A 23,551-nucleotide genomic window follows, 5' to 3' on the forward strand; every position below is an offset into this window, starting at 1 on the left:
AGAATTTTAATTATGTCTTTGTTTTAGTTTCTGTCCTATTGTGGCATAGTTTTGTGGTGATAGTTGTTTTGTTAACATGAATCTCTTCCAGTCGAGTACGAGGTTCTCCAAGGGATAAACTCTCTGAATCGAGCCCAATGCCTAGTATGAAGTGAGGTATTCAATAAAGCTTTTTTTGCTGAATTGAAATTAGTTGACTTGAACGCTCAGTCGCTTCTCCTGTTCTTAATATCTTTGGGGAATTCTTTTTAGACCAGTATGTCAGTACCAAGGAGTCGTGGATGGCAGATTACTGTAAACAGGACACGGAAATCGACTCAACCATATCAGAAGACTGGATGGGCTCTTCAGTGGATCCTCCGTGCTTTGGACAAAGTAAGATTTTCTCTACAAATATCTGACCTAATCATTCCGGACCTGCCGGGCCATGTTTCAGTGAGAATCGAAATATAACCATCATTTCCTTTGGAAAAAACCTTACAGGAGATTCGGTGTATCTTCTATGGTTCTCTCTCACTCTTTCCAGTGACATTTTTCTGGCACAAACTGTTGAACTTTAAATATGTGCTCTAATTCCATCTTTGTGAGGGAGAAAGGGCCTGCACTGTGCGACCCCTAAGTTCCGGGGACATTGCCTGTGGCCTGGGCACCTGCAAATGCGCCAGGGTCAGTCCCTGGTCAGCTTGTGTTTCACCCCACAAAACATTGGTTTTCCAGTTGATTGTATTTTTGATGTTTTAAAAAAACATCTTTTAAGCCTTCTAATTCTAGAGAAAAATTCTACCAATAGATGATTTGGGTATATTCTAAAAGAGAGGGAGGGTAGTATTCCATGTGGAAAAATGATTAAAAGGAGGCCTTGTGTTGTTTATAAAGTATAAAAGAATTGAATACCCAGCCCTTTGAAGAAAGGGGAGTCAGTTTGTTTTCTGTTAATGATGTTTCTTCCTCTATTTAATGCTTCTCCATGGAGCTCTGATTTCCGCAGAGCTGGGAGATTGTGATGGCCAACTGCGTGGCCCTCACTTGTTCCACAGGCCATTGTCATCCAAATTCAACTCAGTCCCAACTCTTCGAGTGCGGTTTCTTTGGGGAGTCTTGGCTGGACTTCACATAGCTCATGAATACTTACATATTCCATCTGGTCTGCAAACGTGTCATGGGAAGATGGATCTTCTTAGTGTATGAAGTATTTGAACTGGCTCGTTTCTCCTCAGGGTGTATAAGTGGACTTTCGGCCTTGTACTTCTAGACGGAGAGACAAGGAAATGGCAGCTATGTTTGCTCGTTGTATTCCCAGGCTGTTGTCTCTGAGGCTCGAGGTCACTGCTCAGGAGCCAAGGCTCTTCGGATATCATCAACCTCAATGCTGGCTCTGCCTCTAACCTTCCCAGTTTGTGTGTCAAGAGGATGTAACATAGCTTACCCAGAAGACTCTAAAAAATCTTTGTAATATGTAAAAGTCCTTGAGTGTGTTTCTAAAAATATTGTTCGTACAGGGGGATCTTAAATCCAGAGTCTGTGCAAATACTAGAAGGCCTAATCTTCAGGATCCAGCTGCAGGGTTTTCTTTTGTTCCCTGTCTCCCCTTTAAATAATTTTCTCCTCTTTATAGTTAATAAACTGCCTTATCTATGTTCAATGCCAGTGCTAAACTAAAGCTGGATTTTTATTTTTATGGTTTCTTAGGTTTATGAAGATGTAATGTACCTTTTAATTAGACTTAAGTGAAATATAACTGGATTTCCAAACCTCTTTTTTTATTGGAAATTCCTGGGTGGTAGTAGAGCAAATGGGATTGCATTCTCTTAATAGGCCTAGTAAAATGATTGTTGGGCATTTGTTTTGAAAGTCAGTAGGTTTGAACCTTGTTGAACTAACCACAGAGTTTCAGGTCTTATACAACAACAGTCACTCACATTCCCAACTCACATTCACAAGTTGTGTTTTATTCAGGCGAGCTTCAACGTGAACGCTTGACATAGAATTTCTTAAGATACAAAATTCGAAGGGAGCTGCTGATTTCTTACTGTTTCTTTAGCAGGGGAAAGAAAATAATGGCCTCATTTTGACATAATTGTTGGCTTTGTTCAGTAAGGGCTGAGATTCTGCAGGTAAACCTGGATGGCATGGCACCTTATTGAATTAATTTTGTATGCCAAGGACATTTTATGGAATTATCAAATATAAATATCCTAAAAGCTTCCATGTTTAACTTATAATAATAAATAGTACATGAGATAACTCCTTAGTGGAGATTGTTTAAACTTAGAGGGCAGACTGACTCTTTCACTTGACCTCTGAGGCCTGGGGCTGCTGCCTTTCTGCCGCTGCTGCCTTTTCTGGTTGGAATGGAGTGGCTTTCACTAAAGCCTGTGCTGGCTGGTCTTGGTGACTTTTCCCTGCCATTTAAGAACCTACTTACTTTAAATTAAAAATTCTGAAAAGGCTTGTCTTTCTATTCAAGAGAATGTCGAATAAATTTTCTTTCCCCAATTGAGAAAAAGAGGAGCATGCACCGATGACAGCGCCTCCACCTTTAAAGCGAGCTCACCTTGGGCCTTAAGTGCCTTCTGTGGCGCTAAGTAATCACAGACGGGAATGATCCTGTACTTGCATGATGCTTGCTGCTGTGGTGTACTCTACTTGTGCTTGTTTTAGAGGTGTCTCTTACTCACTCTGTTGATTCTTTCCTTCTAACTTTGTCTCTCCTGTCTACCAGGCCTCCCCCTTGCCTACCTTAGAACTAGGAGTACAGCCAGTCTGACTAACCTAGAGCACCAGATCTATGCTAGAGGTACAGTATAGCCAAGCGAGGGCTTGCTTTGTTTTCCTGTTTGAAGAACTGCCTTGTATGTCAATTTTCTATGAATGGGGGCTTTATGGGGGAGGGGACCTCACCCAGTGCTCAGCCCTTTGCCTAAAGTAGCAGGAACGAGCACCTTCAACTCATGAGCAGATGCTTATGTAGGAGGAAGTGATGTGTCAATTCTTATGTAGTTCCTTCCATCTGCCTTTACTCTCCATGGATAGGGAATCAATTCCGCAGGACATGACGCAGAAATCTCCAGGGCTGGAGGTTGTTGGTCATACTGAAAAGCAAGGAAATGGAAGAAAAGCACCCTCCATCAAGCAGTGCCACCTTTGTTGATAGGATACACAGCGACCCTTTATTCCTGTGGTAATGCCAGGGGCTCTCTGGAGCAGATGCCGTGAGGGTTAGGAACCTAGCTACGAGAAAACTTGTCAGTAATTGGTTAGACACAGCTTTTAACTTCTTTTGGTATGAATTGAGGTTCTCAGGAGATAGAATAGAAACTATCACTTATTTCTCTGAACTTTCAAGCTTCCTTGAGAATTTGGCCAGTAAGTAAATATGATAGAAAACACCATAAACATCAAGGCATTGGATTCTCAAGATGTTCATTTCTTCATTTGCTTGAAAGAATGTGATTTAATCTGAATGACTTATGTTTTTGGTTGGCTCACACCAGATCCTGGGTCGTGATATGTTTTGTAAAACAGGCCACAGGAACTTTCTCTAGCAGGAATTCAGAACAGGGACATTAATACATGGGGGCAGTACTGAGGACTGTTTTTGGGAAAGTTTTAGTCAGATATGTGAAGAAAACCCGTGATTACCTCTTGATTTATTCACGGATTTATACCTCTCAGGTTTTCTGTTACTTATAACAGGGAATGCCTTCTTTTCAGCTGATGAGGACAGAGAGCCTCTGAGAGACTAAGTCATTTTGGCTTCCTTGACATGACCAGCCAGTAACAGACTTGGGGCTTTGATCTATTTCTAATGATTTGCAAACCAGGTCTTTTTTGATTTACAAACCAAAGTGCCTATTATACATGAGAACTACGCTGTCACGGCCAAGTTCACGTGACCACTGTGAAGCTAGTGGTCGCTAGGAGTCAAGAGCCACTTGACACCAGACCTGGAGATGAAGAGCTTTAGGTTTCCTGGCCCAAGGAGAAATCAGGTCTGATCATGAGAAGGAGATTTCCCGAGGCTCCCAGGCTGCCCCAGTTTCTGAGATGGCCCTGGGCGGCTTGTTCTCTGGTGCAGAGGCAGGTTAAGTCCACACTTGATTTGGAGCCCCCAGGGCAGGAGATGTCAGATTTGTTCCTGGGTGTTGGGTTTGGATTTGTGGGCACCCCTTGCATTTTTCCCCTTGGGGAAGCAGAGTGCTGACCACCGCTGGCCTGTTTAATCAACACAAGAGGCTTGGGCGCCTCAACAGCATGCTTACCCAGGCAGTTTCATTCCAAAGCAATGTACTTGTGTTGCTCTGACTTCCCAGCTCTTTATTCCTTGTTACAATGTGATCAAAGGCAGTTGCCACCTGTTCTTTTTAAATCTAATTTGCAAATGGAAACTTCTAGCCCTGCTCACAGTGGGATATGAAGCACATCTGGCTCCTTTTCCTCCCGGGGCCTTTATCTCCGGTAGTAAAGTAGCTCTCTCTCTGTCCTGATGGAGAGAAGGGCACAGTAAGTTCTGCTTCCCCTGCAGATAGCTCTTATGCTTCTCACTCTCCCTCTGCTCTGGTCAGCAGCCTCACAGCTACTCCTCAGTTCTCAACTTGATGCATACTTTTTTTCAAGTCAGGCTTAGTAAGACTGTCAGGATGAAAATTGGGTGTATTCAAGTGGAAATAATTTTAGAAGCACCTGGGGGTGTCTTAAAGGCTGACCGTGAGACTGTGGGAATGGCCTGGGGACCTCTCGCTCAGGTGGCATCTCAGCTTCCCCTGAGCCTTTGTCCTTCCAGGGAGAACTGCCTTAACCTCACACTGCTTGCTCTTCAGTGTTTCTAGTGCTGACTTCTGAGAGCTCTACCGGGGTGTGTGGTGTGAGCACGCCGGCTACCAGCCCCCGCTATGGCATTGTCTTGTGGTCCCTCTCTCCTTTATGTGGCCCGAAGAGGAGAGGCCGGCCCCTGGTGAAGGAGCCAGCCGGTCCTCTAAGCCCCCTGCCTCCCATCCAAGCCGCACAGGGTGCCAGACCCTGAGGCAGCTCGGCACCAGAACGGGTCTCAGGCCATTTCTGTTTCTGGCCACATGGTTTCTCACCTCTCTGACATCTTAGTGTTTACAGTCAGATTGGCCCTCTCTAGAACTCGAGTATTTATTGTCCTGCATTGGTTAGTGTTTCCTTCTACTTTGCCTGCTTTGAAGCGCTTTTATGAAAAGATGCTCTATTTTATGCTCCTTTCTTAGTCTTACTATACCTGCCTTCGAGCGGAGGGTGGTGATAGCAAAGTAAAAAGAAATGAGCTAGCAATTTAATTGAAAAAGCTTTGGGATAGTGTACTTCTGATCTTGCAGGGAGGAAACAACTGTTAGCGCCAGAGGATAGGAAAGAATATTTTGATTGTTTCATTATCATATGTTTAACATGACAGGGAGACTTGTATATAAAGGGGGACTTTGTTAGTGCACAGGACAGAGTTTAAACAAGTGCGAGGTAGCTTGCTGGTTACCTATTTGGAATATATTTCTTGGGAGAAATGGGTGTTAATTTCTCTTGCTTTCTTGATTCCAGCCAAGTCGGGTCCCAATGCCTTTGCTCCCCTGAGATAAATCCCATAGGAATTGTGAGGAGATTGGGGGCTGGGATATTCCCGCATCATAGCCAGTGGTTGGGGAGGGGTGACCCGGTCATCCCAACACCTGCTTTTCTCTTCCCTCCACCTTGGCCCCTTTGCACAAGGGACGATTTTGTCTCCAGGTATTGGGGGGTAGAGGGGTATCTGCCACACAGAGGGGTGTGCTAATCTCCATCTTCTCTATGTCCATAGCAGAGGTGAAAACCCCCAAGCGCCGTCAGCCTTTTGTCCCCTTTGCTCTGAGGAACCACACAGGCTGCACGCTGTGGTTCGCCACCCTGACCACCACGCCCACCAGGTAAGAGACACTCCTGCCTGCGCTGCCCAGCCTGCAAAGCCCCAGTGTGCCAGCCCAGCAGGGCAGAGTGCACCTCCTTGGGAGATGGTATTACAATCAGTCTTGATTGAGATTGCTAGTTCTGTGTAAATCTAAGGTCAGAGTGGAAGACTCTGAGTCTGAGCTATGCAGAAAACCATCATGTGCCTGGAATATGGCGCATTTAGCGTAGAAGTCAAGCGAGTCAAAGGAGTGCGTGGGGCGCATGAATGCAGTCACGTCTCTGCCCTCAGTCCCCATCCCCCTCCTCCTTTGAAAAGAAGCTGTGTATGGTTATTCAATGGAACATTTTGCATTTTCACCCAGACTACCTTTGTGAACACCTTCTATCTTCCCCTTACCCTCCCCCGCAATTTCCTTCTAAACCAGAACACACTTCAACCCAGATGGACTTGGGTGGAGTTTGGAGAACAAATGTGAGTTTACCTGAGCCAAGCAAGTGTGCTCACTGGCAACTTACTGCCTGTTTAGAGCTTGGCTCAGCTTTCCACGTACAGGCTGATCTTTCCAGTTGAGGTAATGAAGTGTGTGAAATGAGTAACAGAATCAATTGATTTGAAATCACATTTCTCCTGTTTCCACTAAGTATGATAATGTTCTTGAGGGGATTTTTTTTTTTTTTTTAAAGCAGTTGAGGTTGGTTTGATTCTAGAAAGTCACTTAAAATACTACTTTACAAGTCGTGACGTAGGAGCACCTTTATGCCAGACTCTCCGTGCGAGCTCAGGCCTGTATGTTATGTATCCTGTGGGGGGTGACAGCCTTCAGCGATTTCTAAAGTTCCGAATAAGCTACGGGTTATCACTATCCTGCTTTAGCGGCTGACCTCGTAGTCCTGCTTTGTAGCCGGCTCCTGCAGCCTTATCGCTGCGAATCAAGTTCAGGGGGTGTCTGTTCCCAACACCCAGCTCTATGTGGTGCCTCTTGTCTGGTTCCAGGGCTGCGCTGTCTCACAGTGGGAGTCCAGGGCTGCTTCCGGAAGCCGACAGCACGTTCCTTGATGACGCGCATAACGTCAGTGAGTGGCGGGAAGTCCTCACAGGCGAAGAGATTCCCTTTGAATTTGAAGCAAGAGGAAAGTTAAGACACAGGTGAAGTGTGGTGTATTTCCTTTTCTCAAAAAAGTCTGTGTGTGTGTGTGTGTGTGTGTGTGTATATATATGTATGATTGGCCCTAGTGTTTTGCCCATTTCACCTTCCTTTATTGATGATCTTAATGTTTGATTTTTAAACAATATTTTGAAAATCAGTGTTTTCTTTAAAAAAAAATAGGATGACTGTCTTGCTGTCTTGGGAATTAATTCCTTTCCATCAATTATCCCTTCATTTAACATGTGAGGTCATCACCTGTGTCTCACGTAATTGGGTAGAAGCTTAGACAGATGGCGGCCCTCAAGGTCATTGCGCTGTAGTCCTGTGTTGTGGGGCAGTGATGACAGGGCTTTCTGAAAAGGTTGTCAGAGTGTGCTGATGGCAATGTTGAGGTGTGTATGTGCCACCAAGTAGCGAGCAGATGGCTTTAGGAAACAGATCCAGCGATGATAAGATATTTTGGCTCTAAGGAAGATAAGAACAACTCATCTGTGGCAGGCTCGCCAGTGCATTCCTGAAATTGTGAGCCGGGGGACTGGAATAAGTGTGCACGGAAGTTATGTCTGGTTACTGAAACATAGAAAGTGTTTAATAAAGTCTCCTTTCATTTGCAAACTTTTTTAAAGGGCAGAACTATCCAGTGGATTGAGAATAGGCTGAGATTTTAGCATTTGAACCTCCTATTTGTTTTCAAGCTGAGCAGAAATTTAAGAGAGTGCCTTTAACCATCAGTAGTCGTGTGCTTTATTTAGTCCTTGTGTGCGAACCCGCACCTGAGTCAAACACTTCTTCCTTTTGCATACTTTTGTACCAGTGTACATACTCCTTGATTACAAGAGTTCTGAACCTGTGGACCCCCAGTGATTTTTTTTCAAGGTAAAAATACAGTTAAGAAAAGTATCCCTATGCTGGGTACACATACCTGGAAACCTTAGAATTTCCAGGAATGAGTGGTAAGCATTTTCTTGTTCCACAAAGTTCCTGGAGAAGCTAATTATAGAACTGTTGGCTATATTTCTTAATAATCACTGCCTCTGTTGTAGCAGAAGGGGTTTGACCTCTTTGTCATTTCCGTTTTAGAGTCTATGTTTTGTAACCCATTTCAAGTCCCACTGTTCTGCTTGAATTCATCAAAATAAATGCCTTTTCTGGCTTTCCCCCTTTGGCACATTGAAACAGCCCCCCCCCCCAACCCCGCATCTACCCCCCTTCCTGTCAGCCTCAAATTCAGTTCCCCATTTCAGGCTTCTGGCTTGAATTAGGCAAAATCTAAAATAGAATTAAATGTGCAATTTCCTCCTGTTCCTCCTGTTCTGCCCACTGCCTTCTGCTCCGATTACAGCTGAATGCTCAGCCCTAAGCCCAGAGCTCTGTCTCTCGTGACCCGGCTGTCGTCATGTAGGGCCCGAGAGCAGCGGGCTGGTCAGCCAGAGAGCCAAGAAGAAAACGTTAGCATACGCATCTCCAAGTGTATGGCTATAGGGTTACACTGCTTGTACAGCATTTCACTGGCGAAATGATTTGCCAGTTAAGCGAAATGATTTTACCTGGTGTGTCCCATTATTTATAAAAGTTGGGGTATAGGTGGTGGTAGGGGAAAGACCCGGGCTGGTGTACAGGAATTGTAAGGTTTGTACAAATTGGGGGAGGGGGAAAGTGCCACTTTTGCTGAAGCTTTACAAATCTTAGAATTTCAAGTATTAAAATACTAAATATTAAAATATTTAAATGGCAGAACAATTAAAATGTTCTCTAGATTTCCCTTACACTAAGCAATCACCAAAAGGCTTAGCCAACTGGCTTTTTATGTTTAACAGTAAATCATATTTGAGTCTTTGCTTCTCTTTTTCTTCCCTTTTTAAGATCGTGCTTAATGTGTCTCTCCATGCCCTGCCCACAGACACACCCATGACCTCCGGATCCATCAACTGCAAGTGAGAGTGAACGGCTGGGAGCAAGTGAGCCCCGTGTCTGTGGACAAAGTCGGCACCTTTTTCCGATATGCGGCTCCAGACAAAAATTCATCTTGCTCGACGGTGTGTGGCTATAGGATGTGTAGGTGTTCGCTGGCATAATGGCGCCCTGGCCACAGCCCCTTCAAGCCAGGTGGCCAGACCTGGCCCTTACTAGCTTTCCTTCTGAAATTGTTTTGTTCTTTATTTCCACTGGTTCTGAGAAAAAGATGTAAGATTATTTTGGGTCAGTCATTGGCACTGGTATCGACAGCCCAGCCAGTGGTTAATTTAGTGGAATAGCAAGCTCTAAAATTGGCATGAACACATATTATCTCCCCTGTGCCAATCCACTTCATACTCCGGTTGGCTTGTCTGGCCAGATTTGCCAAACATAGATTGACTTTATTTCCCATGTTGTTATGCTTCCTTTATATACTGTCTTCAGTGTTTGTCCTTGCTCTTCCTAGCTCTCTGTCTTCAGTCCTGCTCTCTGGCATAAAGATATGTTTATTTTCTGATCACACATCATCTCACTCACCCTTTCCCTAACTTTCCCCCAGCCTATAGCTCTGAGGGTTGAGGGCCACCTGGGGAGTGATTCAGAAAGGACCCTGACCGGGCAGCTAGGGTTGAGTGGGGACAAACAGGCTTGTAGAGATGTTGTAAGTTTCCTCACACTATTCTCTTCGTGCAAATGTTCTTGGAGAACACTCTTCTTTCTGCTCTTCCTCTCTGGTGCCCCAGCTTCCTTAGAAAGGGAAACTTTCAGGATTCCTTTTTTGGTATAAATTCATTCTGGTCACAAACAGACTAACTCCCCCAGAGACAGCGTCCTCTGTCGCATCGGTGGCCCTGGGGAGCCGCATGTCCTCTCAGTGGCTAGAGAGTGAACCTTGCTTTTCCCACGTCTTCCAAGCCAAAGTGTTGGTGCTTCACAGTAGACTACATTGTAACTAGAAGTATGCAAACAAAAAGTTGTCATTGGATTTATGGTGCCTGTAACCTTAGGCTTGTGCTGACCCTCTGACTCTTGGAATCTTTCTTAGATTGGCAGCCCAAGCAGCAGAACCAACATCATCCATCCCCAGGTTTATGTGAGTATGGCTGCCCCACGTCACCGCATGACTGAGTGACCCACGCTGTGCCTGGCCCACAGCCGGTGATGCCTTGAGGGTCACGAGAAATACGTTCTTTTTCTTTCATGACCTATGTGGTATTGGGATTTATCTTCGTCCTTCTCTGTTAATGATTACCTTCCTTTTACAAGCCCTTGCAAGAAAATGTTTTCAGCTGACTTGGTTTGTGAGACTGAATGTGACAGGCAAGGGAAGAAAAGGAACTGTTTGGTCTCAGCTCTCCCTTTCAAAGATGAATATAAATGAACCCCTGTGTAGCTATGTGCATTTCCTAAGTTTGGACACAAAAGTCATGAAAGTAAGTGAGGGTGAGAAATAGTGAGATCTCTCCCCCCGGCTTCCCTGTGTCCCTTCTAACCACTGCTTGAAATGACATTGAAAGACTGTTTTCAGGATTTTGCGTGTCCTTTCTTCTCCCTGAGGACAGAGAGTTTTGAAATGTCAAGTGCCAGATGAACTTGGACGTGACAAGATCAACATTTAAAACAATTTTTGTTGTTTTAAAACAACAAAAATTGCCTCTGTTGGGCTTTACAGGACTAGGCAGCGGACACTGGAGTTGGGTGACAGCCATGACTGCCTAGACTCATGTCCCCATAAAGTCAGAAAGTCCCATGTGCTTTTTCACTGGGACTCCTGGAGGTCTCAGTGTAAGACGAGGTGCTCTCCAATCTTCTTTTTTTTTTCTTTTAATGTTTTTTGCTGTCACTTTTTTAAAAGATTCATCTATCTACACATACAAGAGCTGGAGTACAGGCCAGAGACCAGGGGGTGAGAGGATCCACCAGAGACAGAGTGGGGACCAGAACAGCCAGACTGACTGAAACACAGTGCTGAGGGGAGCAGTGGGTGAGGCAGGAGAGGTCTGCCTCACCATGTGAATTTCTCCCTGGCTGGCCGGGGATCGAACCTATGCTGCAGAGGCTGTGGACTGCCTCATAGTCTGGTGCTTAACCCCTTGCGCCACCAGGGAGGCCCACATGCCGTTTATTCTAATTAAATGGCGATGTGAGAAGCTTGGGCGTGGTAGCATTTGTTTCTCCATAAAACGGCATTGTCAGTCTGTTCTGAATAGTTCCACAAGTCTTCTCTCTAATGTACCTGATGTGGGGTTTTATATTTCAATTTTTTTCTTGGCATATAGTAATAGCAAGAAATGTGTGTTGAATGTGCGTGTGGACATATGGAAAAAGAAAGCTGTGGCTCCTGCCTAAGCCCAAAATAAATTATTCACCTCCATTATGCCGAGTTTCTGAATATCAGCATCCTGTTTATAACGAGTGATTATTGAACAGACATAGAAAATTCTTGTGAAGAAAGAAAAGTTTGTCTTTAAAGTTCTTTGAAATCCAAATGTTGGCTTTCCTATAGGCACGTCAGTGGATAGTGTATGGACCTCAAGAATAAATTTTATGGTATTTAGGAAAAAAGTTATTATTGTTCCTGTGGAAGGCTTAACGATCCAGACAGCTCTTTATTATACAGTCTGGATTTTACCCAGACAAGTTCCAGCCTTGGAAGACCTTCTGTTTTTGTGTGTATCTGGGCAGTACCCAACCCACTGTTACCATTTGAGGAATGTTTTCTCACTTGAATGTTAATCTGGGAGAAAAATACCGCACAAGGTAAATCACTTAATGTTTTTGCAAAGTCCCGCCTTAGTGTTTCTGAACCTTAGTCGTTTTGGATGGTTTTTATTCTCCTCCAGCAGAGTGGAAAACAAGTTTTGTTCATGGTTTCCATATCAGGGGTGATGTGTTGTGACTCAAGGGTGTTATGAATGCTGGCAGACCCTTCCTTGCAAACTGCAGGGAGTTTGGAAACCTTGGTAGGTTACTATAGTCACAAAGAAGTTCTTACGGTGTGTCTGGAGGCCAAGCTCTGATTTTTCCCTGTCACACCCTTGGTGCCATCACCTCTGTGTAGATTGTCTATTGTTTTAGAAATGTTTGCAGTTGCCTGTTTTAGTTGTATCTATAGGATAGACACTCCTAGGAAAGCTGAGTGTGTTAGGGTTTAACAACCAATTTAACTGAAGCACTGCAGTAATAAGGCTTTTGATTTAGGCCTTCTGGCTGGTATTACTGTATTCCGTGTGTCCGTCAGAAGCACAGCTATGCTCCCTTATTTCTGTCTGGTTCATAGTTCTCTTCGCTGCCACCTGTGCGTGTGGTCTTTGCGGTGACCATGGAGGGAAGCGCTCGCAAAGTCATCACCGTCCGCTCCGCCCTCATCGTGAAGAACAGGCTCGAGACGCCAATGGAACTGAGGCTGGACAGCCCATCAGCCCCAGACAGTAGGTTTTGCCTTCTCCAGCGTCCTTTTCTCCCGAGTGAGTCCGGCTCTGGGCTGGGGGAGTCTGTTGTCTGACGGCCCTCACTCTCCTTTCTGCGGCAGAGCCCGTGGTGCTTCCCGCCGTCATGCCCGGCGACTCCTTTGCTGTGCCCTTACACCTCACGTCGTGGCGGCTCCAGGCCCGGCCCAAAGGGTTGGGCGTGTTTTTCTGCAAGGCTCCTATTCACTGGACCAACGTGGTGAAGACTGCAGAGGTCAGCAGCAGCAAAAGGGAGTGCCACTCCATGGACACGGAGAAGAGCCGCTTCTTCAGGTACGCCTCGGCGCCGGCGGGCCTGGCTTTAGTTCCCTTCGTCATTTCCCTCAGCCCTCTCGGTGGTTCGCTTGTGCTCACTCAGATGCTAGGGCTTTCTCGCTCCTTACGTTGAGTTCGAGTTCAGGACGATTCAAAGGTGAACCCAGGGCAGGGTGGGGGCAGTTGGGACTAATTCTCATCTAACAGCTTGGGGAAACAACCAACAGCACCCACGCGTAAAGATCAGGAACTCGGGTGTCTTTGTCAGCACAAAGAGAGGACAGTAAGGAAAGAAGAAAAGCAATACCACTTCCTTTTTCCGAATTGGGAAGGAAAGTCCTGGTGTTGGGATTTGTTCAATTAAGAGATTTCAGCAGAATTAGACCGACGTTTCTTGGCGACTTTAACAAAATTAACTATAGACTTCTGAAGAGTATAGTGTTATGTTACTAAATTTGATATTGGAAAAATTACTGGATTGCTATCAGTAGATCCTTCTAAATTTAGATTTTCAACTTTTTTAGATTAGAGAATATTTTCCTTAGTTTCCTGGACAGTGAAGACAGGCATTGATTCCGTGTACAGAGGAGGTGCAAGACTAGTGTAGCAAATTCCAGTATATCCTTTACCCACATTTGCTGGGTTAACAACAGAATAAAGGGGGAATAGATAAAGATACAACCAGAGTTGGCGACTTTACCCTTTCAGTAATTTATAAGATAAACAAAAACAATAATCATATAAGAGGGTCTGAAGTGCTTTTTGAATCAGTTTATCTTATATAATTGACATTTATCCAACACTTTAACCAACAACTGTAGACTTCACATTCCAGGATGGTTAAGGGAGACCCATCTACTGGGCCATAAAGCAAAATCAATAAAAAATGGAAACCATGAGCAGTATATTCCGTGATTGCATATATAATGAGTTTCTATACATTTCTCCTATTGATTTAATTAGATCTTAATAATGTGTTTGGATTAAAAATTGCAAATACCTTACTGAATTCTGAACCATTTTAATGTTATACTTCCTCATACTCAGCTAAGGAGGGAAAAAATCAAAATCTTCATTCAGGCTGATGGTTTTTGCATCATTTTGTCTTCATAGGTTTTGTGTGGCCATAAAGAAAGAGAATTATCCAGATTACATGCCCTCAAACATATTTTCTGACAGTGCAAAACAGATTTTCAGACAGCCCGGGCATACCATATATCTCTTGCCAACGGTGGTAATCTGCAACTTGCTACCTTGTGAACTTGATTTTTATGTTAAAGGAATGCCAATCAATGGGACACTGAAACCTGGCAAAGAGGTGGCTCTCCACACAGCTGATACCTCTCAGAACATTGAACTGGGTAAGGGCTTGGCCAAATGGTCATTTGTGATAATTATGTGAAATTGTCAGTGAGTGTGATTATTTGGTAAACATTTAGAAGACATTGTGACACATATACTATCTCAGTAAGCAGTTCAAAGTCTTTTGTAGTTTAAAAAAAAAAATCTAAACTTCTACAGTAGAAAATTATGTAAAAATATAGTTGAACAAACCCAAAATATGTACAAAGGAAGCCTTATCATGGCCTTTTTTTTCTTGCTTTGCTCACTTGCTGTGACTTTGGGATAGTCACTTTTTCAAACTGTGCTTCTTCTGAGCTCTTAAATGAGCAAAATCCTATCCTGCCTTCTCTTTTTGGGAGGGAAAAGTACTTGCTCAGCATGCACTGCACACCCCCGAACATTATGTCCAGTGCATCTCACAGGAGGTCACATGTCACCTTCACAGCACTAGTTACTGTCACATTTTACTGATGAGGAAATTAGGGTTTGGGATGTTCAAAACATCAAGTACTTTTCAGTTGAAGAGATGAATAAAGGAAAGGTAGAGAATCATTACCATATTTGTAGCACTTAGAGCAAGGAGGTACTTCCGGAGTTTGGGCAAGGAGTCTGTTTCTTTAAGTCTGTCTTGGACACATGTTGAGATGATAATGACTTAGTTATTTATCTTTTTATAGCTTTATAAGTGATTCCTCTTAATCCTTTTGTTTGATCTTCGTAGCAGCATATGTTGTAGGCAGAGAGACAGCTGCTATCCCCATTTTACAGAGGAGGAGCCTGAAATTCAATGGTTTGTGCAGTATCTCCTGTCAGGAGAAGCTGACATGTCAATGAGCCTATGAATCCATGAGTTTGATTTAAAAAAGAAAAATAGCCTCCAATTCTGATTGTCCATTCCAAAGAAGAGAGGTCTTTGCTTCTGACATTTAAGGCTTTTTTTCAAGAAATGGCAGTAAGCCCCTGTACAGAGTGGGAATGTCCTGCCACCCCACCACCAGGGTGCACGCCCGGCCCTCCCTGTCTTCACGGGCATGCATATGTGCATCAGTACTTTCAGTGCCAGTGCCGCGCTAGAGATACGCTCACCGACCCCCTCTGGCAGACGAGACACAGTGAGGTGAGTTAGCTCTCCCCACATGGTGCAGCTGGTAAGGTCAGACAGGGAATTCGGAGCCAGGCAGTCTGGCTGCCAGAACCTGCTGTTCCAGTCCCCAGTCCAGGGCCTGCCAGATAGTAAGTTGTGAATAATCATGGCTGCTGTTGGCAACTTGTGGGCGTTCTCATGCTCCTAACGATTGCACAGCTAGATGCCCGGTGTGGTTTGCTTCATGTTTCTCTCACTCCCAGCTAGAGGGAAGTGGTCATTCTAATGGGATTTTTGCTAGTTTGGTATATAGTTACTGATTTTTTCCAAAAGGAATCCAGTTTAGTTTGGCTGTGGGCTACTTTGACAAACTGACGTGAGAACCCAGAAAAGTAGTGACTTGTATTTTCTTTAGGGGTATCTCTGGAGAATTTTCCACTCTGTAAAGAATTGCTCATTCCACCTGGAACCCAAAACTATATGGTACGAATGCGACTCTATGACATCAACCGGCGCCAGCTGAACCTCACCATCCGGATTGTGTGCCGGGCAGAAGGCTCCTTAAAGATCTTCATTTCTGCTCCGTATTGGCTGATTAACAAAACAGGTGTGTACGGAGACGGCTCGAGTGGGTCTTTGGCATTGGTCATGGGAATTCGCTTTATTTGCTCAACTAACTAGATGGAGCCAACGCAAATAGATTACTTCAATATTCTAAGCTGCTGGAACGTTCCTGCTTCCCTAGTAAGTGCTTAATCATGGTCAAAACTGTCCTCTTAGAGAATGAACTAAATCCACTAAATAAATTCAATTTTTACTATTTTCCCTCTTGATTTTTTTTTTTTTTTTTAAATGCTTTTACTATTTGCATCTGTCTTGGGTAGCCATGGTGGGATCGATGTAAACTTTCCCCTCCTTCCTCAAGGGCTGCCGCTGATCTTCAGACAGGACAATGCTAAGACAGACGCCGCAGGCCAGTTTGAGGAGCACGAGCTGGCCCGGAGCTTGAGCCCTCTCTTGTTCTGCTACGCCGACAAAGAGCAGCCAAACCTGTGAGTAGAGTTATTTATGGGAAGGGGAAATAAGCTGTTCAGGACGGGGAGAATTAGCGAAGGCTGGAGCATATCCGTGTCCGCAGAACACACTGTCGATAACAGCCCTGTGCTGGCAGGGGAACGGGACCATGACCTAATGGGATTTTTTCGGATCTAATTTCTGTGTGATTTGATATTGAAAATAAACCATTTGGTCGCTTTATAATGAAAGCTAGTTTTATTTTACATGTATTGAAGTGGTTCTATTCATGACTCTGCCAGTGAAGGGAAGCCCACAGGTCCCCGTCTTCACGCTGCATTCTCCCCTCCCCAGGGAGGCTCAGCACAGCACAGCAGCTGGCATCACAGGGGAGCTGGTGAAGCTTTGGGAAAGCCCCCACCCACTAATCCAACCTAGGTCCTTCTCTGGAAGGTTTTGAAACCCATCTCTCTTTATCTCTGACATAAAACGTGCCATTTCAAAATCTCCAACACACTCATCACATGTTTACGAGACGGGAAAAGCAACAATTGTGGAGATTAAATGACATGTCCTTTATATGGATGGTGGGGGCACTGAATCACTTTTGTTCTTAGTTTTGGCATTTTGCTTTTTTAAATTCTGCTTCTAATTTATAGCCCTAATCCAAAGACAGTGGGGGTATGTGATACTGTTAAAATAGCACACCCCTATATTTCTAGAAGTACGCTGCAAGCTCACTGCAAGGCTGGGGGACAGTGCATGCCAGCGGAGAGGTGTTTCCCAGAAGCACTGGGGTGGAGATGGGCTGGGCCTGGGGCTGACGCGGCCGGCAGCGGGGGGAGACACAGCTAGCTTCTCGAAGACCGGCCAGCCCCATCTCATTCTTTTCCTAAAAGGCTTTTGTCAATTTTAGATCTGGGACTTGACGTTTAGATCTAGAATGTTGTTTTGTTCAGGTGCTCAATGGTTCCCACATAGACCATCTCATTTGATTCTCCAACATTCCAATGGGTTAGGCAGGGCAGACAATATCGTTTTATTTTAAGGTGAGGCAGGGTCGCTAGACGGAGTTCCGGTTTCTGCTCACGTTGCCTGCTCGTAGGAGAGCTGGGGCCTACGTCCATCGATTGTGTTTCCAGGGCCCATGACCAGACACGGGCCCCCCAGACAGTGCCCTACTGTGTGACAGCGTCGGACCTCAGAGGAAATGCCATAGCTGCATCCTCCACACGTACTTTGTTCATAAACTCTTGAAACCCCTGAGTCAGAACAGTATCAGTTTGCCTTGAAACCTTGTTTTTGAGAGGAATAATAGCAGTTGTCACATTTTCCTCATATCTTTTGCTCAGAGAATCATCCTATTTTCCCCTGAAGTGTGTCATTTAGATGTCCTTACATTTCACACCTTGTGCATGTGGCTGCCTCTAAGATTTTTGCCCACTGACTAATCCCTGTTTGGGAATCACGTGGAATGAGAAAGAGCCCATGTTGGGGGTGGGGTGATTCAGGGCACAGCTGCAGAGTGTTCCCTGAGCAGAACAGGTGAAGACAGCTTGCTGATGGATCAATACCCACATCTCTGCTTTTCTGCCCCACAGCTGCACAATGAGAATCGGAAAGGGGATTCATCCGGAAGGCATGCCGGGCTGGTGTCAGGGCTTCTCGCTGGATGGCGGGAGCGGCGTCCGAGCTCTGAAAGTCATCCAGCAAGGAAACCGCCCCGGGCTGATCTATAACATTGGTGGGTTATGTTTGGGCAGCGGGAGAACCAGAACCATGGGCCAGTGAGCTCAGTCTTGGGGGAAGTGGCTGGCCAGATGTTTTGGCCTGGCTCCAAGTGCTGATTTTCTTGTTTGGCTGTGGGTCAGATGTCTCCTCTCTGAGTGCTGGACCCGTATCGCCACAGATCTCATCTTCTGGGGCCTGCCGAGCCACCTGAGCACTACCCTTTTCAGGCCTGGGGCTCTGTTTAAAGTCCAAACTCACCTGTGTCAGGAAAGTATCAGTTTGGCATGAGTCCTTGTTTTTCATGGGAATAATAGGAACACTTAGAATGCTTTTCATCCTCCAGGCATTTCCCACGCTTTCATTAAAACCTGCAAGCCCTTGAGGGTAAGAGGCTTTGTTCTCGAAACTGAAGCAGAGAGGTTAAGTGACTTGCCCAGATGCGAAGGGGAAATCTGGGTCAGAAGCAGGATGAGGACTGGGGTGTACACATTGAACTGAGGCAGAGAATATGATCCAACTAATTGGTGACTCTATTAATTAGAAGCCCCCACATTAGCTTAGCTTATGAAGAGGGGGGCACCAGGGAAGAGGAAGATACTGTGTCTGTATACCTTATAGCTTCTTGAAGCACTGAATATTTTCTGAAGGGTAAAGATAAATGTGATCAAATATGCCTCAGGGTTTGAAGTGTTAGTGGCACACCCTTCCTTCAGTTTATCGTTTCCACCGCTCTCCAGCACTGTGAGTGTGTTGGAACACAGTCTGGAACTGTGCTGTCCTTTGAACTTTCTGTACTGATAGAAAGGTTCTATTTTGCGCTCTCCAAATGGTAACACCAGCCAATAGCTGCGAACACTTGAGAGTACAGTGGTAAGAAGTGTGGTGGATGTAACCGAGGAATTGACTTTTCTATCGTATTTTAATGAATTTAAATAGACATATATGTGACTGCTGACTAATTTATTGGACTAGTTCAGATATTAAGAGTCAGGTTCTGGAAGGAAAAACTGAGGTGGCCGTTTATTATCCATTTAACTACTGCCCCTGAATTCTGTGGCGCATCAGGGGGACGTTGCAGTGTTAGAGGCTTTATTCGTTCTGTTTCCTTTTCATGGTTTTGAAAACAGGAACTCACACTCATTCTTCCTGGACACGGAAGCTGTCTCCTTTAATGTTGACATTGAGATTTTTATTTTGATTCTCCAGCTAAGGATCAATTTTCTTTTTCTCTTTCACCTTTGTTTGCTCCACCCCTTGAAGAAGCAAAGGCTGCTTCATGCCGAGTTTGGCTTTCTGCCTGGATATCTTGCCCTTGATGGAGGTTTCCAAGGAACACTATCCATAGGTCCTCTGGACATTGTAGTTGGGACAAATTAAGGAAAATGGAGCTGTGCCTTTTAAAGCATCTGGCATTAAGGAACCATGGAATTCTCACAGGGAGGCAGTTGAGCTATCCAGTCAGAACTATGTAGTGAGTGACACATAAACCTATTTGCTAGAGGCATTCATTAAGATATCCTACACATGTTTTTAGGGACCAGACTGTGATTTGAATTTTGGTGTTATACCACAGAAAGGTATTGAGGAGGTGGGCTGAGACAGGATGCTGAGGATCAGAAATTCTTGGCTTTGTCATTAAGGGAATTTGTGGAGTCTCATCGTTGAATATTTTTGAAGATTGGATAGATAACTAGCCCCCTATCAGAAAAGTTTAAAGCACAGTCTCAAACTCAAAAGCCAGAAACAGGGCCTTTCCAGCTGAGTTTACATGTATCTCTAAAGGGAACGGTTTAAACACGTTTTGATCTAATCTGCTGTTGATATAGTGGAGGTTTCCTAAAGCAATCCAAAGTGAAAAGAGAAACAAGAAAGCGTGCTTTTTTCCAGAAAATGAGTCTTGGTACAGTAGATTCTTTTTGTAATAGTAAATCAAATACGTCTTTTGTGGACTGGCTTTGTATATTAAGTTTAGACCAGCTAGCTGTGATACTGGTGATTTCTGACAACAAATGCTTTTCTGTGTGTCACAGAAAGAAAAGTGATGGGTATATCCACCTTGCAGTATTACCATTTCTGAGTGAGGAGTTTCAGAGATTGCAGTGTTTATGACCTGCTCAGTCTTTCAGTCTTACATTAAAGGAACACCAGATATTTTCAAGCCAATACAAGTGAATTATGGAATTAACAGATTGGTGTGTTTATAGTTGGGGTTCTGTGGGAACATCCAGGACACCTGGTGTAATATGCTGAGGTGTCTCTCCTTTTTATGCCTCTCTTGATAACTTGTTGCTACTGAGTGGGCTCCTTGTTTCCTCCCACTGCCCTGGGAGGAAGATCTCAAGGCAGGCTGCCTGGGTGTGAATCCCAAACTACTTACTGGCTGTGTGACTCTACAGAGTCCCCATCTGTAATGAAAACTCATCCGATTATTCTGAGAATCAAGTATAGAGCTTTAGGCAGAGGACATAGTGTATATTAAGAGTTCAGTAAATATTTTTATTATGACTATTTTTTGTTGTCTAACCAGAGCTCAGTCCAGTACTTTGAATTTAGTTACTGTATTTATTGTATGAAGCAATGAATAATTCATCCCACTGAATTTTAAATTTTTAAAAATGATCAGAGTTTTTAAGATAATTCAGTGCTGTTTCATTTTTCTTTTTTTCAGACTTGGTGTTTTGAGATTTCTGATTATGACTTTCTTGTTAGGTGTTTTGTTTGCTCCCTCCCACCAGTACACTGCAGGTCCTGAAAACCTTCGTGAATAAATAAATTGTCCAGTATTTAGTGTTAGGTTTGAGTTGGCTTCTTAGCCAGTGGGCTAAAAGAAAATACTAGGAGAGAGTCTGTTGCATTCAGGGCAGTACAGAATCCAGTTCTGTGATCTGGAATTTCTACTGTGCCCTGATTAAAGGGGCAAGTTCTCTAGAAGGGAATTGTGTCCCAGATGTAAGCAGAAATGTATCACATAAACTGTCTTAGTAGGCAGCTTTGTAAATGGAAACCAAGGTATGTGTGACTGAACGCCTGTGTATTTTAGTTGCAGTCATAATTTTTATAATGAAGGAAAAAAAGACACTTTATTCAGAAATTAGGAGTTATGGGAATATTGATATTGTCATGGAGGTCAAATTTGGTTGATTTTTCTTAACAAAGACCTTGAGGATCACCGGGGTGGACATAGAAGGCCAGATCATTTGCTGGGACAGTAAGGACCAAATGGGAATAAAGAATGATGCTTTGAGGCAGGTGTTATTTTCATTCCATGTTTGGAATGAAGGCTTGACTGCCTCTCTGGGTAATACTGTTGTTTTCTCAGACAAAATATGGCATTGTGAGGTCAGTTTCTCGTCACGAACTTACTTTCTTCTGATCAATTCATGGAAGGTGGTTCTTGTTATCTGCAGGTATTGATGTCAAGAAAGGCCGAGGTCGATATATTGACACCTGTATGGTCATCTTTGCCCCCCGTTACCTGTTAGATAATAAATCATCTCACAAGCTTGCATTTGCACAGAGGGAATTTGCTAGGGGACAGGTAAGCAGTCTTTTTTTTTTTTTTAAAAGATTTATTTATTTATGCATACAAGAACTGGGATATTAGCCAGAGGTGCGGGGGGTGAGAGGATTCGCCAGAGAGAGTGGGGAGCAGAACAGGCAGAGCAACAGAAAATACACTGCTGAGGGGAGCAGTGGGTGAGATAGGCGAGGTCTGCTGTGCCATGTGGGTTGCTCCCATGTGGCCGGCCGGGGATTGAACTTGTGCTGCAGCAGCTGGCAATACCTTGATAGCGCTGCCTTTAACCCCTGTGCCACCAGGGAGTCCCAGTAAGTAGTCTGTTTTAAAGAATGACTAGTGCTGGTTTAATAGTACATTGTGAGTTTGAATGCCATGGCCTGTTTTCCCCTTCACATTTAAGTTTGGTGATATGAGTGGCCATTCCATGCCTCTATGCCCCAGTAGAGGACAAAGCTCAGAGTAGGATCTCTGTAAAAACCTTGATTGTCTTGTTGACCAAAGCCAGGGATCCTGTGTATTTTAGGGAACAGCCAATCCTGAGGGTTACATTTCCACCCTGCCTGGCTCCAGTGTGGTCTTTCATTGGCCTCGGAATGACTACGATCAGCTATTATGTGTCAGATTGATGGACATTCCCAACTGTATTTGGTCTGGAGGCTTTGAAGTTAACAAGAATAATTCCTTCCATATCAACATGAGGTAAGTTCAGGGACTGCATTTAGACAGACAGTAGCCTTGTTGGAGCCGCAGTAGTGTAATTAGTAAGCTACAGATACCATATAAATTTTAAATATTTATAAATTTAAATATTTATCATTTATATAATAGTCATACTACGCTCCATGATGTGGGCACATTTATTTCTCACTCAGTCAAAGGTCTTAGAATTTCTCGCCCATTTCATAGGTTGTCTTTTCACTATGTTGATTGTGTTCTGTGATGTATAGAAATTTTAAATTTTGGTGTAATTCAGCTTACTTGAATTCACGATCCATAGTATTCTTCCACTCCTTCCCTTATCCTACAGTGAGAACCCTAGTTTTCAATTCCAGCCATAGAGTAGTTTGAATCATATGGAATTGCTTTTCCTAGGTCAAAAGTATTCTAATGTCAGCAGTTTCATGTAGTTCAACCCATCCTTACTCATTTGCTGCACTGACACTCTTGCCCCCAGCAGATCCACCAAGTACAATGTTTCTGTGTTGGTGTGCAGTTACCGCTTGCTCTTCCAAAGTTGCTTGAGTTAATCCTTTGGAACTGTGTGATGATGCTGCCAGTTTCTGCTTTTCAGTGATCTCAGAGAACACCCCGTGGTGCTGACGGTGGCCCAAGCAGCGTGGGGATGGTGAGAACGCGGCGAACTGCAGCCTCTCCCCACCTTCCCACCATGGCCTCTTTTGTTCCTTCTCTTGCAGAGACACCCTGGGAAAATGCTTCTTCCTACGTGTGGAAATTACTCTCCGAGGAGCTACCTACAGGATCTCATTTAGTGACACAGATCAGCTACCCCCTCCTTTCCGAATTGACAACTTTTCTAAGGTATCAAGGGGAGCTGAGAGCCAGAGTGTCAGCTTCATATGCCTACAGGCTAAAGACAATGGGGAAATATGTTTTAAACTTGGGTTTAAAAGAAGCTATACAGGGAGCTCTATCACTGGACCGTCTTAGAAATTCTTGCCATTAGGAGGTGGTTCTGCTGGTTGTTTTGGTTGCTGGGCACCCCCGTCCAGGCGGAGTGACTGCAGCCCCAAGAAGAAACTTGAACCAGAGTGTTCGGTTGACATGGTGCCATCTGCAGACATTCCATAGAGAGGGGAATCATATTGACCAGTGACAGGGGCAGTGGGCAGTCCTGGTGTTAGCTTGGTTACAGTGAACGGTGTCATAAGCCTCCCACGTCAAGCCCCAAAGGAAATCATTACTTTCTATTTTAAATTACACATTTGAATGACAACATACGATATGTGACTCTCTGCAGCTGACACAGTTCTTATTCCTCTCTGTCTTCAAAGTACACCGTGGGGAGGCTGGTGTTGGGGGTGGAGGAAAGAAAAGATGCCACTGAAAAGACAGGGTGGCTGCCCTGGATAGTCAGTGTGGCTTTTGAAAGCCATTTCCCCAATAGGCC

The 23,551-nt window shown here is 44.3% G+C and overlaps 1 protein-coding gene across 3 annotated transcripts in view; it reads left to right on the forward strand.

Annotated features, from left to right (window-relative positions):
- VPS13D (vacuolar protein sorting 13 homolog D) overlaps positions 1–23,551 on the forward strand; it is a gene marked incomplete at both ends in the record, with an annotated part of 199,174 nt that overhangs the window by 72,711 nt on the left and 102,912 nt on the right. The window contains 15 exons of one of the 3 annotated variants that reach the window (XM_084243705.1): positions 253–375; positions 2,723–2,797; positions 5,813–5,918; positions 6,896–7,048; positions 8,950–9,085; positions 10,051–10,098; positions 12,286–12,436; positions 12,538–12,748; positions 13,844–14,091; positions 15,574–15,765; positions 16,084–16,210; positions 17,774–17,916; positions 21,311–21,441; positions 21,947–22,122; positions 22,839–22,962. In XM_084243705.1, coding sequence (XP_084099831.1) covers positions 253–375; positions 2,723–2,797; positions 5,813–5,918; positions 6,896–7,048; positions 8,950–9,085; positions 10,051–10,098; positions 12,286–12,436; positions 12,538–12,748; positions 13,844–14,091; positions 15,574–15,765; positions 16,084–16,210; positions 17,774–17,916; positions 21,311–21,441; positions 21,947–22,122; positions 22,839–22,962 — 2,144 coding nt within the window. The remainder of the gene's footprint in view (positions 1–252; positions 376–2,722; positions 2,798–5,812; positions 5,919–6,895; positions 7,049–8,949; positions 9,086–10,050; positions 10,099–12,285; positions 12,437–12,537; positions 12,749–13,843; positions 14,092–15,573; positions 15,766–16,083; positions 16,211–17,773; positions 17,917–21,310; positions 21,442–21,946; positions 22,123–22,838; positions 22,963–23,551) is intronic. The other 2 variants (XM_084243706.1, XM_084243707.1) reach the window with 2 other exon arrangements.

Source organism: Talpa europaea (assembly GCF_964194135.1).
Source record: "Talpa europaea genome assembly, chromosome: 9".
Classification (NCBI taxonomy): domain Eukaryota; kingdom Metazoa; phylum Chordata; class Mammalia; order Eulipotyphla; family Talpidae; genus Talpa; species Talpa europaea.